General features: G+C 49.8%; 1 protein-coding gene across 3 annotated transcripts in view; it reads right to left on the reverse strand.

The window, feature by feature from the left end:
* The window catches only part of LOC128694826 (protein bric-a-brac 1-like), a 110350-nt gene that overhangs the window by 36460 nt on the left and 54000 nt on the right, over positions 1 to 19890 (reverse strand). For all 3 annotated transcript variants that reach the window (XM_070094320.1, XM_070094321.1, XM_070094322.1), the window contains exon 6: positions 2239 to 2533. In XM_070094320.1, the coding sequence (XP_069950421.1) occupies positions 2239 to 2533 (295 nt within the window). The remainder of the gene's footprint in view (positions 1 to 2238; positions 2534 to 19890) is intronic.

A 19890-nucleotide genomic window follows, 5' to 3' on the forward strand; every position in this document is an offset into this window, starting at 1 on the left:
ATCAGATTGGAGGGAGAGAGTATGGAGGAGGTGAATGTATTCAGATATTTGGGAGTGGACGTGTCAGCGGATGGGTCTATGAAAGATGAGGTGAATCATAGAATTAATGAGGGGAAAAGGGTGAGCGGTGCACTTAGGAGTCTGTGGAGACAAAGAACTTTGTCTTTGGAAGCAAAGAGGGGAATGTATGAGAGTATAGTTTCACCAACGCTCCTGTATGGGTGTGAAGCATGGGTGATGAATGTTGCAGCGAGGAGAAGGCTGGAGGCACTGGAGATGTCATGTCTGAGGGCAATGTGTGGTGTGAATATAATGCAGAGAATTCGTAGTTTGGAAGTTAGAAGGAGGTGCGGGATTGCCAAAACTATTGTCCAGAGGGCTGAGGAAGGGTTGTTGAGGCAGTTCAAACATGTAGAGAGAATGGAGCGGAACAGAATGACTTCAAGAGTGTATCAGTCTGTAGTGGAAGGAAGGCAGGGTAGGGGTCGGCCTAGGAAAGGTTGGAGGGAGGGGATAAAGGAGGTTTTGTGTGCGAGGGGCTTGGACTTCCAGCAAGCGTGTGTGAGCATATTTGATAGGAGTGAATGGAGACAAATGGTTATTAATACTTGATGTGCTGTTGGGGTGTGAGCAAAGTAACATTTATGAAGGGATTCAGGGAAACCAGCAGGCCAGACTTGAGTCCTGGAGATGGGAAGCACAGTGTCTACACTCTGAAGGAGGGGTGTTAATGTTGCAGTTTTAAACTAGTGTAAAGCACCCCTCTGGCAAGACAGTGATGGAGTGAATGATGATGAAAGTTTTTCTTTTTCGAGCCACCCTGCCTTGATGGGAATCGGCCGATGTGTCAATAAAAAATATAATAACCCTATAGTACACTTTACTTGGTATACTCAGTAAACTTATTCCCCTATAATTTTTACAATCTCTTTTGTCCCCATTCCCTTTATACAAAGGAACTATACATGCTCTCTCCATGTATAGTTCCTGTACCTCTCCTTCTTTCATACATTTATTAAACAAAAATATCAACCACTCAAACACAATATCCTCCCTCTGCTTTTAACACTTCTATCATGATCCCATCAGTTCTAGCTGCTTTACTCCCTTTCATTCTACTTAATACCTCACGCACCTCCCCCACACTCACATCCTGCTCTTCTTCACTCCTAGAAGATGTTATACCTCCCTGACAAGTGCATGAAATTACCGCCTTCCTTTCTTCATGAACATTTAAAAGTTCCTCAAAATATTCCTGCCATCTACTCAACACCTCCAGCTCCCCATCTACTAACTCCCTTACTCTGTTTTTAACTGACAAATCCATTCGTTCCCTAGGCTTTCTTAACTTGTTTATCTCACTCCAAAATTTTTTCTTATTTTCAGCAAAATTTCTTGACAGTACCTCTCGCACTCTTTCATCTGCTCTCCTTTTGCACTCTCTCACCACTCTCTTCACCTTTTTTTTACTCTCCATATACTCTGCTCTTCTTACAACACTTCTGATTTGTAAAAATCTCTCATAAGCTACCTTTTTCTCTTTTATCACACCCTTTACTTCATTCCAACAATTACTCCTTTTTCCTTTTGCACCCACCCTCCTATAGCCACAAACTTCTGCCCTACATTCTAATAATGCATTTTTAAAACTATCCCAACCCTCTTCAATCCCCCACTACTCATACTTGCATTAGTCTATCTTTCTGCCAACAGTTGCTTATATCTCACCCTAACTTCCTCCTCCCTTAGTTTATACACTTTCACCTATCTCTTACTTGCTGTTGCCATTTTCCTTTTGTCCCATCTACCTCTTACTCAAACTGTAGCTACAACTAAATAATGATCCAATATATCCATTGCCTCTCCATAAACATGTACATCCTGAAGCCTACCCATCAACCTTTTATCCACCAATACATAATCTAACAAACTACTTTCATTACATGCTATATCATACCTTGTATACTTATTTATCCTCTTTTTCAAAAAATATGTAGTACTTATTACCAAACCTCTTTCTACACAAAAAAATATCTGTGAATATACCTTTAACACATCAGTCATCTCCCACTGAGGCAGCATGATCCAAAAACGAAACACTTTCACCATCATTCAACACTTTCATCATTCATCACTGATAATGTATGAAAAAATATACAGATCCTTGTGTAAATTTAACAAAAGTTCCTTTTAATTTCCATAGCTTATAATGAAGAAAAACCCAAATATTGTCCTTACAAGATGGGTCTTGTGGAAATTCTGGTTGAAGGTTAACTGCCGAAGATGTTTTCTCATGAGAGTTCCTCCGTGGGATGACATTGTGACACGTCTTCTCACTAGAAGTGTGTTGAGACAGGAAGACTGAAGGCAAATTCACAGAGGATGTTGCGCCACCCATATTTCTGAGAGCTTCTGGCTGCTGTTCCATGAAACTGACCTCTGGTGGGGGAGGGGGAGGCTGGTCATTTTCATCATCCAGATCCACCCCATCTTCAGGATATTCTTCAGGTTCCATCTTTACTTCTAACAAAGTCTTAAAAAAAGAAAAAATTAAATTATAAAAAAGTTTGGTATGATCATTGAAACTGAAGCTGATAATGTCATATTTAGTAAATGAATGAAAAGGGATTGTCAGCCACACCACCTGCTCTGGTACAGTACATAGCACCTTTCTGGTAGATCCAGTGTAGTGAAGCACCAAACGGAAAGCCGAATTTCTATCCTACAATAAACCCTTTCATTGGCCATGCCATAGTACTACAGGTTGGAGGTCACTGTTCATGCCACAGTGTTACGCCATGAGCTCAGCTCACTCGTACAAGCTGTGACCAGTAAATTTGGGCCTAGATATGAGAGAATGGGTCTATGTGGTAAGAGGGCACCATATAAAAAAAAAAATCCTGCAGCACACAGTGCATAATGAGATAAAGAAAACTATGAAAGTATTTTTGGTTTCAAACAGCGACTTTGCAGTGTATTTTCGTATGGTTTATATGGTTGTATTCTTGGTCTCATTTGATAGAATGGAAGATATTTTGCATAAATAGAGATGATCTTGATTGGTTTCAGGATTGAAAATAGCTTGAAATTGAACTGAAACTAGCGGAAATGTTAGATTTTTGCCAATATTCAAGAGTAAACAAATCATATCACTTGTCCAATATACGTCCAATTGGTGGGTCTAAAATTCATTCACAAATGCACTGATATTATTTATACAATTATTACAATACTGAATACAAGTAAATCTTCAATTTTTTGTGTGAATAAAAAATCAAAATGGAATTTACAGTAGGGCCCCGCTTTATGGCGTTTTGCCTTACGGCACTTCGCTAATACGGACATTTCAAATTATGGCCAAAACTAGCTAAATGGCTCCCCACCCAACTTTCTAATTCGGTCACCACTCCCCAACCGGTTGGTTTACATTCTCCGTAACCACTGCATCTCTCCATTATGTCTGGAAACTTTCCAAAATTTCAAGTGTTTTAAAGTTATTTCATATTTTATATACTATACTCTGATAATTATACTTATGTGTGCCTGTACCTAAGTAAACTTACACACTGTGCTGGCATGCAGGTACACATTTAAATCACTAAGAGTGTCTTATGTCTCGAGGACGCCGCATTAATAATAATAATACTCAATAATAATCACTCTGAGGCACATTAATGTTGTATATTATGTTTATAGTATACACATTTTCATTAATCCATTTAAGATTTTTTTTTTTCAAAATTATATAGTAAACATGCTATGTAACATATACATGTGATAAATACACCCCACAGTAGAATAAATTAACATAAATGAGATTTTTTCCAGTCATCTCGTCGGAGTGTCAGAAAGAATAACATTTTCTATAGTTCGTCACCAAAGAAAATGTGTACACAATAATATTACTGGGGGTAACTATAGAAAATTCCTTTCATATGTCTTCACTCAGAGTCACTTCTTCTAAAAATGGTGTTACATAAGAATGAGTGTTGTTTTTTATTTATTCTACTGTACCAACATTGAGACAACTTGTACACAATGTAAAGTGTTTGCATTATGGTATAATACAAAAGTGTATGAACCAAAACCAGACGTGTTCGTCTGTTAGTTTACATACTCCACGTCTCTGTCCTCCCTCATTTTTTCATTCTCTCTCTTGTTTATTCGTTTTATCTCATTTACTCGCCTCTCACCCTACATTAAGACTACAAACACATTAAACCTTTCAGGGTCCCCAGGCCCTCTCCCAGACTTGTTCTCAGGGACACCCAAATTTAAAAAAAAAAAAAAAAAATTATTTTTTCTTATGAAAAGATAGAGAATCTTTTCCTGATCATAATGACACCAAAAGTATGAAGTTTGATGGAAAACTTATGGAATTATGCTCTCGCGAAGTTAGCAGTCTCGATGATGTTAACGCATCGGTGATTTTGCCCACTTTGAGCCCTATTTTCGGCCAATTCCAGTGTACTAGTCGACAAAAATCATAACTATTTCGCTAGAGCTCCATTTTTTCTACCGAATGAGTACAAGAAACCACCCATTTACGGATTTCAACTATCCAATACAGTGGTCAGAATTTAGCAATTTTGCCAATTTCACACAAATTTCAAAAGATGCCAATTTCCAAATAGGGTCCAGAATAAACAGGCATTAAAACAACATTTCCTCTGTTCATTAGTCACGTCCCCACGCCCCTCTTACATTCTTTTGCTTTCCACTTTGAATTTTTATTCTCACAAAAAAAAAATAGAAGATTTACTGTTATGCAGACTACTGCATTAGTGTAGAAATGGTATAAACAATATCGGCACACTTGTGAAAGAATATTAGACTCACCAGTTGACGTGTATTGGACGCTTAGCATGATTTATTTACTTTTAAACTTTGGTAAATATCGAACATTTCTGCTACTTTGAGCTCAATTTCAAGGTACTTTTCATTGTAAAACCAGTCAAAATCATCTCAATTTCTGTAATGTCTTCCGTTCTATAAAATGAGACCAGGATAACTAGAATACAACAATAAATACCATACAAAAATAAAGTGCAAAGTCGCTGTTTTAATCCAAAAAACACGGTCAAAGTTTTTTTTTTCCTCATTACGCACTGTATGCTGCAGGATTTTTTTTATACTGCACACACTGACCACATAGACCCATTCTTTCATATGTAGGCCTATCAGCTTTCTCTCACTAGATTTGAGGGTGCTAGAATTTAGGCGTACTTGTACGTCAAAAACCCTGGTGCGTAAGCCGTACTAGTACGTCCGAAACCCTGAAAGGTTTAAGGTAAGTAAGTATTGAGTGAACTGTATATGCAATTTACCGCTCAGGGACATTTTAAATGTCATACGTAGTATATTACGTGTGGGTGGGGTGGCCTGGCCTGGCTACCATACCTACCACACCTGATTTCTTACAATAAATACTACTAGGTAGTAGGTTGGTAGACAGCAACCGCCCAGGGAGGTACTACCGTCCTGCCAAGTGAGTGTAAAACGAAAGCCTGTAATTGTTTTACATGATGGTAGGATTGCTGGTGTCTTTTGTCTGTCTCATAAATATGCAAGATTACAGGTAAGTCTTGCTACTTCTACTTACACTTAGGTCACACTACACATACATGTACAAGCATATATATACACACCCCTCTGGGTTTTCTTCTATTTTCTTTCTAATTCTTGTTCTTGTTTATTTCCTCTTATCTCCATGGGGAAGTGGAACAGAATTCTTCCTCTGTAACCCATGCATGTCGTAAGAGGCGACTAAAATGCCGGGAGCAAGGGGCTAGTAACCCCTTCTCCTGTATATATTACTAAATTTAAAAGGAGAAACTTCAGTTTTTTCTTTTGGGCCACCCCACCTCAGTGGGATACGGCTGGTACGTTGAAAGAAGAAGAAATACTACTCATACTCATCCTACATTAACCCTAAACTGTCCAAACGTAGATCTATGTTCACGTTTGTAGCACTCCGAATGCAGATCTACTTTTTTTAAATGCTTTCAAATGTAAAAAAAAAATATATATATAGATCTATGTTCGGAGCGTTATGCATGTGAACGTAGATCTACGTTTGGACAGTTTAACCCTTTGACTGTCGCGGCCGTATATATACGTCTTACGAGGTACCGTGGTTGACGTATACATATATACTCATAAATTCTAGCGGCTTCAAATCAAACAGGAGAAAGCTGGTAGGCCCACATGTGAGAGAATGGGTCTGTGTGGTCAGTCTGCACCATATAAAAAAATCCTGGAGCACGCAGTGCATAATGAGAAAAAAAAAACTCCGACTGTTTTTTTTAATTAAAATGCAGACTTTGTGGTCTATTTTCGTATAGTATTTATGGTTGTATTCTCGTTTTCTTGGTCTCATTTGATAGAATGAAAAACATATTATAGAAATAAAGGTGATTTTGATTGATTTTACTATAAAAAGAACCTAGAAATGGAGCTCAAAGTAGGGGAAATGTTTGATTTTTGCCAATGTTCAAAAGTAAACAAATGATGCCATTGTCCAATAAATGTCCAACTAGCCATTCTAATATGCAGTCATGAATGGGTTGATGCTATTTATACAATTATTGCAGTAGTCTGCACAATAGTAAGTCTTCTATTTTTTGTTTGAATAAAAATTCAAAATAGAAAGCAAGAGTAATATCAGAGGGGCCTGGAGACATGACTGATGAGCAAAGAAAATGTTATTTTAGAGCCAGGAATGTCTGCATTGTTCATTCTGGACCTTATTTTGAAATTGTCATATTTTTTAGTTTTCGTGAAATTGGCCAAATTGCAAATTTCTGACCACATTATTAGGTAGTTGAAATCAGTAAATGGGCAGTTTCTTGTACTCAATCGATAGAAAAAATGGAGTTCTAAAGAAATAGCTATGAGGTTGGGCGACTGAAACAATGGAATTAGCCGAAAATAAGGCTCAAAGTGGGCGAAATCGCCGATTTGTAAACAGCGCCGAGGTCACTAACTTCATGAGAGCATAATTCCGTCAGTTTTCCATCAAATTTCGTTTTTTTGGTGTCATTACAATCGGGAAAAGGTTCTCTATCATTTCATAAGAAAAAAATAATTTTTTTTTTAAATTTTGCGACACCAGGAGACACCTCAGGATTGGGGGTTGCGACAGTCAAAGGGTTAAGGGTTAAAACTACAAATATTTTAAGGTAAGTAATGAGTGTACTATGTTTTTTTTATTTATTTATTGTTTTTTAATGCCTAGTTCTATTGTTAAGTTAATATATGTTAGTGTCAACTTGTTAAACAGCATTTATAAGTGGAAAAAAAGGGCGTTCCACATTACGACGATTTCTGCTTTATGGGGCCCTACTGTATATGCAAGGCCTGAGAACATAACTAATAAACAGAGGAAATGTTATTTTAGTGCCAAGAATGCTGCATTGTTTATTCTGGACCCTGTTTTGAAATCTGAGTGAAACTGACCAAATTACTAATTTCTGATCACTTTATTGGGTTGTTGAAATATCTGATTTAGCCATTTCTTGTGATCATCAATAAAATGGAAGATATCCAGTGGACCCTCGGGGAAAGGCTTCATTGGTTAGCTTCAAAACTGGATAACAGCTCGCTCTGGGGTCAAAATATTGGCTCAGCTAACACCAAATAACTTAGTTAAGGGCTTTCATCCCAAATGTGTCCACGCGACCTGAGCGAGCCCGGCCAATCCATCACTCCATGTACAGCCAGTGTACCATTGTTTACAAAGCCAGTGAGGACAATTCCACGTGTATATGCGATATATTTTGTATTATTCCATTAGAGCTTGTAACTGCTAAATATGCTGCACTGGGCTCAAAGAAAGTTTCTAGTGCCAGCCATGTGAAAAGAAGCAAAGAAACACGATAAAATTCAAGAAAAAACTCATAGCTACACTCCCTGCATGCCTGCTACACTCCCTGCATGCCTGCTACACTCCCTGCATGCCTGCTACACTCCCTGCATGCCTGCTACACTCCCTGCATGCCTGCTACACTCCCTGCATGCCTGCTACACTCCGTGCATGCCTGCTACACTCCCTGCATGCCTGCTACACTCCCTGCATGCCTGCTACACTCCCTGCATGCCTGCTACACTCCCTGCATGCCTGCTACACTCCCTGCATGCCTGCTACACTCCCTGCATGCCTGCTACACTCCGTGCATGCCTGCTACACTCCCTGCATGCCTGCTACACTCCGTGCATGCCTGCTACACTCCCTGCATGCCTGCTATACTCCCTGCATGCCTGCTACACTCCGTGCATGCCTGCTACACTCCCTGCATGCCTGCTACACTCCCTGCATGCCTGCTACACTCCCTGCATGCCTGCTATACTCCCTGCATGCCTGCTACACTCCCTGCATGCCTGCTACACTCCCTGCATGCCTGCTATACTCCCTGCATGCCTGCTACACTCCCTGCATGCCTGCTACACTCCCTGCATGCCTGCTATACTCCCTGCATGCCTGCTACACTCCGTGCATGCCTGCTACACTCCCTGCATGCCTGCTACACTCCCTGCATGCCTGCTACACTCCCTGCATGCCTGCTACACTCCGTGCATGCCTGCTACACTCCCTGCATGCCTGCTACACTCCCTGCATGCCTGCTACACTCCGTGCATGCCTGCTACACTCCCTGCATGCCTGCTACACTCCCTGCATGCCTGCTATACTCCCTGCATGCCTGCTACACTCCCTGCATGCCTGCTACACTCCCTGCATGCCTGCTACACTCCGTGCATGCCTGCTACACTCCCTGCATGCCTGCTACACTCCCTGCATGCCTGCTATACTCCCTGCATGCCTGCTACACTCCCTGCATGCCTGCTACACTCCCTGCATGCCTGCTACACTCCGTGCATGCCTGCTACACTCCCTGCATGCCTGCTACACTCCCTGCATGCCTGCTATACTCCCTGCATGCCTGCTACACTCCCTGCATGCCTGCTACACTCCGTGCATGCCTGCTACACTCCCTGCATGCCTGCTACACTCCCTGCATGCCTGCTACACTCCCTGCATGCCTGCTACACTCCGTGCATGCCTGCTACACTCCCTGCATGCCTGCTACACTCCCTGCATGCCTGCTACACTCCCTGCATGCCTGCTACACTCCGTGCATGCCTGCTACACTCCCTGCATGCCTGCTACACTCCCTGCATGCCTGCTACACTCCGTGCATGCCTGCTACACTCCCTGCATGCCTGCTACACTCCCTGCATGCCTGCTATACTCCCTGCATGCCTGCTACACTCCGTGCATGCCTGCTACACTCCCTGCATGCCTGCTACACTCCCTGCATGCCTGCTACACCCCCTGCATGTTTACTACACTCCCTGCATGCCTGCTACACCCCGTGCATGTCTGTTGCACTCTTAGCATGCCTGCTACACTCCGTGCATGCCTGCTACACTCCCTGCATGCCTGCTACACTCCCTGCATGCCTGCTATACTCCCTGCATGCCTGCTACACTCCGTGCATGCCTGCTACACTCCCTGCATGCCTGCTACACTCCCTGCATGCCTGCTACACTCCCTGCATGCCTGCTACACTCCCTGCATGCCTGCTACACTCCCTGCATGCCTGCTACACTCCCTGCATGCCTGCTACACTCCCTGCATGCCTGCTACACTCCCTGCATGCCTGCTACACTCCCTGCATGCCTGCTACACTCCCTGCATGCCTGCTACACTCCCTGCATGCCTGCTACACTCCCTGCATGCCTGCTACACTCCCTGCATGCCTGCTACACTCCCTGAATGCCTGCTACACTCCCTGCATGCCTGCTACACTCCCTGCATGCCTGCTACACTCCCTGCATGCCTGCTACACTCCCTGCATGCCTGCTACACTCCGTGCATGCCTGCTACACTCCCTGCATGCCTGCTACACTCCCTGCATGCCTGCTACACTCCCTGCATGCCTGCTACACTCCCTGCATGCCTGCTACACTCCGTGCATGCCTGCTACACTCCCTGCATGCCTGCTACACTCCCTGCATGCCTGCTACACTCCCTGCATGCCTGCTACACTCCCTGCATGCCTGCTACACTCCCTGCATGCCTGCTACACTCCCTGCATGCCTGCTACACTCCCTGCATGCCTGCTACACTCCCTGCATGCCTGCTACACTCCCTGCATGCCTGCTACACTCCCTGCATGCCTGCTACACTCCCTGCATGCCTGCTACACTCCCTGCATGCCTGCTACACTCCCTGCATGCCTGCTACACTCCCTGCATGCCTGCTACACTCCCTGCATGCCTGCTACACTCCCTGAATGCCTGCTACACTCCCTGCATGCCTGCTACACTCCCTGCATGCCTGCTACACTCCCTGCATGCCTGCTACACTCCCTGCATGCCTGCTACACTCCGTGCATGCCTGCTACACTCCCTGCATGCCTGCTACACTCCCTGCATGCCTGCTACACTCCCTGCATGCCTGCTACACTCCCTGCATGCCTGCTACACTCCGTGCATGCCTGCTACACTCCCTGCATGCCTGCTACACTCCCTGCATGCCTGCTACACTCCCTGCATGCCTGCTACACTCCCTGCATGCCTGCTACACTCCGTGCATGCCTGCTACACTCCCTGCATGCCTGCTACACTCCCTGCATGCCTGCTACACTCCCTGCATGCCTGCTACACTCCCTGCATGCCTGCTACACTCCGTGCATGCCTGCTACACTCCCTGCATGCCTGCTACACTCCCTGCATGCCTGCTACACTCCCTGCATGCCTGCTACACTCCCTGCATGCCTGCTACACTCCGTGCATGCCTGCTACACTCCCTGCATGTCTGCTACACTCCCTGCATGCCTGCTACACTCCGTGCATGCCTGCTACACTCCCTGCATGCCTGCTACACTCCCTGCATGCCTGCTACACTCCCTGCATGCCTGCTACACTCCGTGCATGCCTGCTACACTCCGTGCATGCCTGCTACACTCCCTGCATGCCTGCTACACTCCCTGCATGCCTGCTACACTCCCTGCATGCCTGCTACACTCCGTGCATGCCTGCTACACTCCCTGCATGCCTGCTACACTCCCTGCATGCCTGCTACACTCCGTGCATGCCTGCTACACTCCCTGCATGCCTGCTACACTCCCTGCATGCCTGCTACACTCCCTGCATGCCTGCTACACTCCCTGCATGCCTGCTACACTCCGTGCATGCCTGCTACACTCCCTGCATGCCTGCTACACTCCCTGAATGCCTGCTACACTCCCTGCATGCCTGCTACACTCCCTGCATGCCTGCTACACTCCCTGCATGCCTGCTACACTCCGTGCATGCCTGCTACACTCCCTGCATGCCTGCTACACTCCCTGCATGCCTGCTACACTCCCTGCATGCCTGCTACACTCCCTGCATGCCTGCTACACTCCCTGCATGCCTGCTACACTCCCTGCATGCCTGCTACACTCCCTGCATGCCTGCTACACTCCCTGCATGCCTGCTACACTCCCTGCATGCCTGCTACACTCCCTGCATGCCTGCTACACTCCCTGCATGCCTGCTACACTCCCTGCATGCCTGCTACACTCCCTGCATGCCTGCTACACTCCCTGCATGCCTGCTACACTCCCTGCATGCCTGCTACACTCCCTGCATGCCTGCTACACTCCCTGCATGCCTGCTACACTCCCTGCATGCCTGCTACACTCCCTGCATGCCTGCTACACTCCCTGCATGCCTGCTACACTCCCTGCATGCCTGCTACACTCCCTGCATGCCTGCTACACTCCCTGCATGCCTGCTACACTCCCTGCATGCCTGCTACACTCCCTGCATGCCTGCTACACTCCCTGCATGCCTGCTACACTCCCTGCATGCCTGCTACACTCCCTGCATGCCTGCTACACTCCCTGCATGCCTGCTACACTGCATGCCTGCATGCCTGCTACACTCCCTGCATGCCTGCTACACTCCCTGCATGCCTGCTACACTCCCTGCATGCCTGCTACACTCCGTGCATGCCTGCTACACTCCCTGCATGCCTGCTACACTCCCTGCATGCCTGCTACACTCCCGGCATGCCTGCTACACTCCCTGCATGCCTGCTACACTCCCTGCATGCCTGCTACACTCCCTGCATGCCTGCTACACTCCCTGCATGCCTGCTACACTCCCTGCATGCCTGCTACACTCCCTGCATGCCTGCTACACTCCCTGCATGCCTGCTACACTCCCTGCATGCCTGCTACACTCCCTGCATGCCTGCTACACTCCGTGCATGCCTGCTACACTCCCTGCATGCCTGCTACACTCCCTGCATGCCTGCTACACTCCCTGCATGCCTGCTACACTCCGTGCATGCCTGCTACACTCCCTGCATGCCTGCTACACTCCCTGCATGCCTGCTACACTCCCTGCATGCCTGCTACACTCCCTGCATGCCTGCTACACTCCCTGCATGCCTGCTACACTCCCTGCATGCCTGCTACACTCCCTGCATGCCTGCTACACTCCCTGCATGCCTGCTACACTCCCTGCATGCCTGCTACACTCCGTGCATGCCTGCTACACTCCGTGCATGCCTGCTACACTCCCTGCATGCCTGCTACACTCCCTGCATGCCTGCTACACTCCCTGCATGCCTGCTACACTCCCTGCATGCCTGCTACACTCCCTGCATGCCTGCTACACTCCCTGCATGCCTGCTACACTCCCTGCATGCCTGCTACACTCCCTGCATGCCTGCTACACTCCCTGCATGCCTGCTACACTCCCTGCATGCCTGCTACACTCCGTGCATGCCTGCTACACTCCCTGCATGCCTGCTACACTCCGTGCATGCCTGCTACACTCCCTGCATGCCTGCTACACTCCCTGCATGCCTGCTACACTCCGTGCATGCCTGCTACACTCCCTGCATGCCTGCTACACTCCCTGCATGCCTGCTACACTCCCTGCATGCCTGCTACACTCCCTGCATGCCTGCTACACTCCCTGCATGCCTGCTACACTCCGTGCATGCCTGCTACACTCCCTGCATGCCTGCTACACTCCGTGCATGCCTGCTACACTCCCTGCATGCCTGCTACACTCCCTGCATGCCTGCTACACTCCCTGCATGCCTGCTACACTCCCTGCATGTCAGCTACACTCCCTGCATGCCTGCTACACTCCCTGCATGCCTGCTACACTCCGTGCATGCCTGCTACACTCCCTGCATGCCTGCTACACTCCCTGCATGCCTGCTACACTCCCTGCATGCCTGCTACACTCCCTGCATGCCTGCTACACTCCCTGCATGCCTGCTACACTCCGTGCATGCCTGCTACACTCCCTGCATGCCTGCTACACTCCGTGCATGCCTGCTACACTCCCTGCATGCCTGCTACACTCCCTGCATGCCTGCTACACTCCCTGCATGCCTGCTACACTCCCTGCATGCCTGCTACACTCCCTGCATGCCTGCTACACTCCCTGCATGCCTGCTACACTCCCTGCATGCCTGCTACACTCCCTGCATGCCTGCTACACTCCGTGCATGCCTGCTACACTCCCTGCATGCCTGCTACACTCCCTGCATGCCTGCTACACTCCCTGCATGCCTGCTACACTCCCTGCATGCCTGCTACACTCCCTGCATGCCTGCTACACTCCCTGCATGCCTGCTACACTCCCTGCATGCCTGCTACACTCCCTGCATGCCTGCTACACTCCCTGCATGCCTGCTACACTCCCTGCATGCCTGCTACACTCCCTGCATGCCTGCTACACTCCCTGCATGCCTGCTACACTCCGTGCATGCCTGCTACACTCCCTGCATGCATGCTACACTCCCTGCATGTCTGCTAACTCCCTGCATGCCTGCTACACTCCCTGCATGCCTGCTACACTCCCTGCATGCCTGCTACACTCCCTGCATGCATGCTACACTCCCTGCATGTCTGCTAACTCCCTGCATGCCTGCTACACTCCCTGCATGCCTGCTACACTCCCTGCATGCCTGCTACACTCCCTGCATGCCTGCTACACTCCCTGCATGCCTGCTACACTCCCTGCATGCATGCTACACTCCCTGCATGTCTGCTAACTCCCTGCATGCCTGCTACACTCCCTGCATGCCTGCTACACTCCCTGCATGCCTGCTACACTCCCTGCATGCATGCTACACTCCCTGCATGTCTGCTAACTCCCTGCATGCCTGCTACACTCCCTGCATGCCTGCTACACTCCCTGCATGCCTGCTACACTCCCTGCATGCCTGCTACACTCCCTGCATGTCTGCTAACTCCCTGCATGCCTGCTACACTCCCTGCATGCCTGCTACACTCCCTGCATGCCTGCTACACTCCCTGCATGCATGCTACACTCCCTGCATGTCTGCTAACTCCCTGCATGCCTGCTACACTCCCTGCATGCCTGCTACACTCCCTGCATGCCTGCTACACTCCCTGCATGCATGCTACACTCCCTGCATGTCTGCTAACTCCCTGCATGCCTGCTACACTCCCTGCATGCCTGCTACACTCCCTGCATGCCTGCTACACTCCCTGCATGCCTGCTACACTCCCTGCATGCCTGCTACACTCCCTGCATGCATGCTACACTCCCTGCATGTCTGCTAACTCCCTGCATGCCTGCTACACTCCCTGCATGCCTGCTACACTCCCTGCATGCCTGCTACACTCCCTGCATGCCTGCTACACTCCCTGCATGCCTGCTACACTCCCTGCATGCCTGCTACACTCCCTGCATGTCTGCTAACTCCCTGCATGCCTGCTACACTCCCTGCATGCCTGCTACACTCCCTGCATGCCTGCTATACTCCCTGCATGCCTGCTATACTCCCTGCATGCCTGCTATACTCCCTGCATGCCTGCTACACTTCCTGCATGCCTGCTACACTCCCTGCATGTCTGCTACACTCCCTGCATGCCTGCTACACTCCCTGCATGCCTGCTACACTCCCTGCAAGCCTGCTACCCTCCCTGCATGTCAGCTACACTCCCTGCATGTCAGCTACACTCCCTGCATGCCTGCTACACTCCCTGCATGCCTGCTACACTCCCTGCATATCAGCTACACTTCCTGCATGCCTGCTACACTACCTGCATGTCAGCTACACTCCCTGCATGTCTGCTACACTCCCTGCATGTCTGCTACACTCCCTGCATGTCTGCTACACTCCCTGCATGTCTGCTACACTCCCTGCATATCTGCTACACTCCCTGCATGTCTGCTACACTCCCTGCATGTCTGCTACACTCCCTGCATGTCTGCTACAATCCCTGCATGTCTGCTACACTCCCTGCATGTCTGCTACACTCCCTGCATGTCAGCTACACTCCCTGCGTGTCTGCTACACTCCCTGCGTGTCTGCTACACTCCCTGCGTGTCTGCTACACTCCCTGCATGCCTTCTATATTCCCTGCATGTCAGCTACACTCCCTGCATGTCAGCTACACTCCCTGCATGCCAGCTACACTCCCTGCATGCCAGCTACACTCCTTGCATGCCTGCTACACTCCCTGCATATCAGCTACACTCCCTGCATGTATGCTACACTTCCTGCATGCCTGCTACACTACCTGCATGTCAGCTACACTCCCTGCATGCCAGCTACACTCCCTGCATGTCTGCTACACTCCCTGCATGTCTGCTACACTCCCTGCATGTCTGCTACACTCCCTGCATGTCAGCTACACTCCCTGCATGCCTGCTACACTCCCTGCATGCCTGCTATACTCCCTGCATGCCTGCTATACTCCCTGCATGCCTGCTATACTCCCTGCATGCCTGCTACACTTCCTGCATGCTTGCTACACTGCCTGCATGTCTGCTACACTCCCTGCATGCCTGCTACACTCCCTGCATGCCTGCTACACTCCCTGCATGTCTGCTACACTCCCTGCATGTCTGCTACACTCCCTGCATGTCTGCTACACTCCCTGCATGTCTGCTACACTCCCTGCATGTCAGCTACACTCCCTGCATGTCAGCTACACTCCCTGCATGTCAGCTACACTCCCTGCAAGTCAGCTACACTCCCTGCATGTCAGCTACACTCCCTGCGTGTCTGCTATACTCACTGCAGGTCTGCTACACTCACTGCATGTCTGCTACACTCCCTGCACGCCATCTACACTCCTTGCATGTCAGCTACACTCCCTGCATGTCTGCTACACTCCCTGCTTGTCAGCTACACTCCCTGCCTGTCAGCTACACTCCCTGCAAGCCTGCTACACTTCCTGCATGCCTGCTACACTCCCTGCATGCCTGCTACACTCCCTGCATCCCTGCTACACTCCCTGCATGCCTGCTACACTCCCTGTATGTCTGCTACACTTCCTGCATGCCTGATACACTCCCTGCATGTCTGCTACACTCCCTGCATGTCTGCTACACTCCCTGCACGTCAGCTACACTCCCTGCATGTCAGCTACACTCCCTGCATGTCAGCTACACTCCCTGCGTGTCTGCTACACTCCCTGCGTGTCTGCTACACTCACTGCATGTCTGCTACACTCCCTGCATGCCTTCTATACTTCCTGCATGTCAGCTACACTCCCTGCATGCCTGCTACACTCCCTGCATGTCCGCTACACTCCCTGCAAGCCTGCTACCCTCCCTGCATGCCTGCTACACTCCCTGCATGTCTGCCACACTCCCTGCATATCAGCTACACTCCCTGCATGTATGCTACACTTCCTGCATGCCTGCTACACTACCTGCATGTCAGCTACACTCCCTGCATGTCTGCTACACTCCCTGCATGTCTGCTACACTCCCTGCATGTCTGCTACACTCCCTGTATATCTGCTACACTCCCTGCATGCCTGCTACACTCCCTGCATGCCTGCTACACTCCCTGCATGTCAGCTACACTCCCTGCATGTCTGCTACACTCCCTGCATGTCTGCTACACTCCCTGCATGTCTGCTACACTCCCTGCATGTCTGCTACACTCCCTGCATGTCTGCTACACTCCCTGCATGTCTGCTACACTCCCTGCTTGTCAGCTACACTCCATGCCTGTCAGTTACACTCCCTGCAAGCCTGCTACACTCCCTGCATGCCTGCTACACTCCCTGCATGCCTGCTACACTCCCTGCATGCCTGCTACACTCCCTGCATATCAGATACACTCCCTGTATGTCTGCTACACTTCCTGCATGCCTGATACACTCCCTGCATGTCTGCTACACTCCCTGCATGTCTGCTACACTCCCTGCATGTCAGCTACACTCCCTGCATGTCAGCTACACTCCCTGCATGTCTGCTACACTCCCTGCATGTCAGCTACACTCCCTGCATGTCAGCTACACTCCCTGCATGTCAGCTACACTCCCTGCGTGTCTGCTACACTCACTGCATGTCTCCTACACTCCCTGCATGCCTTCTATACTGCCTGCATGTCAGCTACACTCCCTGCATGCCTGCTACACTCCCTGCATGTCAGCTACACTCACTGCATGTCAGCTACACTCCCTGCAAGCCTACTACACTCCCTGCATGCCTGCTACACTCCCTGCATGTCAGCTACACTCCCTGCAAGCCTGCTACACTCCCTGCATGTCAGCTACACTCCCTGCATGTCAGCTACCCTCCCTGCATGCCTGCTACACTCCTTGCATGCCTGCTACACTCCCTGCATATCAGCTACACTCCCTGCATGTATGCTACACTTCCTGCATGCCTGCTACACTACCTGCATGTCAGCTACACTCCCTGCATGCCAGCTACACTCCCTGCATGTCTGCTACACTCCCTGCATGTCTGCTACACTCCCTGCATGTCTGCTACACTCCCTGCATGTCAGCTACACTCCCTGCATGCCTGCTACACTCCCTGCATGCCTGCTATACTCCCTGCATGCCTGCTATACTCCCTGCATGCCTGCTATACTCCCTGCATGCCTGCTACACTTCCTGCATGTCTGCTACACTCCCTGCATGTCTGCTACACTCCCTGCATGTCTGCTACACTCCCTGCATGTCTGCTACACTCCCTGCATATCTGCTACACTCCCTGCATATCTGCTACACTCCCTGCATGTCTGCTACACTCCCTGCATGTCTGCTACACTCCCTGCATGTCTGCTACACTCCCTGCATGTCTGCTACACTCCCTGCATGTCTGCTACACTCCCTGCATGTCTGCTACACTCCCTGCATGTCTGCTACACTCCCTGCATGTCTGCTACACTCCCTGCATGTCAGCTACACTCCCTGCGTGTCAGCTACACTCCCTGCGTGTCTGCTACACTCACCGCATGTCTGCTACACTCCCTGCATGCCTTCTATACTCCCTGCATGTCTGCTACACTCCCTGCATGTCTGCTACACTCCCTGCATGTCTGCTACACTCCCTGCATGTCTGCTACACTCCCTGCACCTCAGCTACACTCCCTGCACGTCAGCTACACTCCCTGCGTGTCTGCTACACTCACTGCATGTCTGCTACACTCACTGCATGTCTGCTACACTCCCTGCATGTCTGCTACACTCCCTGCATGTCTGCTACACTCCCTGCATGTCTGCTACACTCCCTGCTTGACAGCTACACTCCCTGCCTGTCAGCTACACTCCCTGCAAGCCTGCTACACTCCCTGCATGCCTGCTACACTCCCTGCATGCCTGCTACACTCCCTGCATATCAGATACACTCCCTGTATGTCTGCTACACTTCCTAAATGCCTGATACACTCCCTGCATATCTGCTACACTCCCTGCATGTCAGCTACACTCCCTGCATGTCTGCTACACTCACTGTATGTCTGCTACACTCCCTGCATGCCTTCTATACTCCCTGCATGTCAGCTACACTCCCTGCATGCCTGCTACACTCCCTGCATGTCAGCTACACTCCCTGCATGTCAGCTACACTCCCTGCAAGCCTGCTACCCTCCCTGCATGCCTGCAACACTCCCTGCATGTCTGCTACACTCCCTGCATGTCTGCTACACTCCCTGCATGTCTGCTACACTCCCTGCATGTCTGCTACACTCCCTGCATGTATGCTACACTCCCTGCATGTCTGCTACACTCGCTGCATGTCTGCTACACTCCCTGCATGTCTGCTACACTCCCTGCATGTCTGCTACACTCCCTGCATGTATGCTACACTCCCTGCATGTATGCTACACTCCCTGCATGTATGCTACACTCCCTGCATGTATGCTACACTCCCTGCATGTCTGCTACACTCCCTGCATGTCTGCTACACTCCCTGCATGTCTGCTACACTCCCTGCATGTCTGCTACACTCCCTGCATGTCTGCTACACTCCCTGCATGCCTGCTATACTCCCTGCATGTCTGCTACACTCCCTGCATATCTGCTACACTCCCTGCATCCCTGCTACACTCCCTGCATCCCTGCTACTCTCCTTGCATGTCTGCTACACTCCCTGCATGCCTGCTACTCTTCCTGCATGTCTGCTACACCCCCTGCAAGCCTGCTACCCTCCCTGCATGCCTGCTACACTCCCTGCATGTATGCTACACTCCCTGCATGTCAGCTACACTCCCTGCATGTCAGCTACACTCCCTGCATGTCTGCTACACTCCCTGCATGCCTTCTACCCTCCCTGCATCTCAGCTACACTCCCTGCATGTCTGCTACACTCCCTGCATGTCAGCCACACCCCCTGCATGTCAGCTACACTCCCTGCATGCTTGCTACACTCCCTGCATGCCTGCTCCACTCCCTGCATATCAGCTACACTGCCTGCATGTCTGCTACACTCCCTGCATGCCTGCTGCACTCCCTGTATGTCTGCTCCACTCCCTGCATGTCAGCTACACTCCCTGCATGTCTGCTACACTCCCTGCACGTCAGGTACGCTCCCTGCATGCCTGCTATACTCCCTGCATGTCAGCTACACTCCCTGCATGCCTGCTATACTTCCTGC

Source organism: Cherax quadricarinatus, chromosome 45, assembly GCF_038502225.1.
Source record: "Cherax quadricarinatus isolate ZL_2023a chromosome 45, ASM3850222v1, whole genome shotgun sequence".
NCBI classification, from domain to species: domain Eukaryota; kingdom Metazoa; phylum Arthropoda; class Malacostraca; order Decapoda; family Parastacidae; genus Cherax; species Cherax quadricarinatus.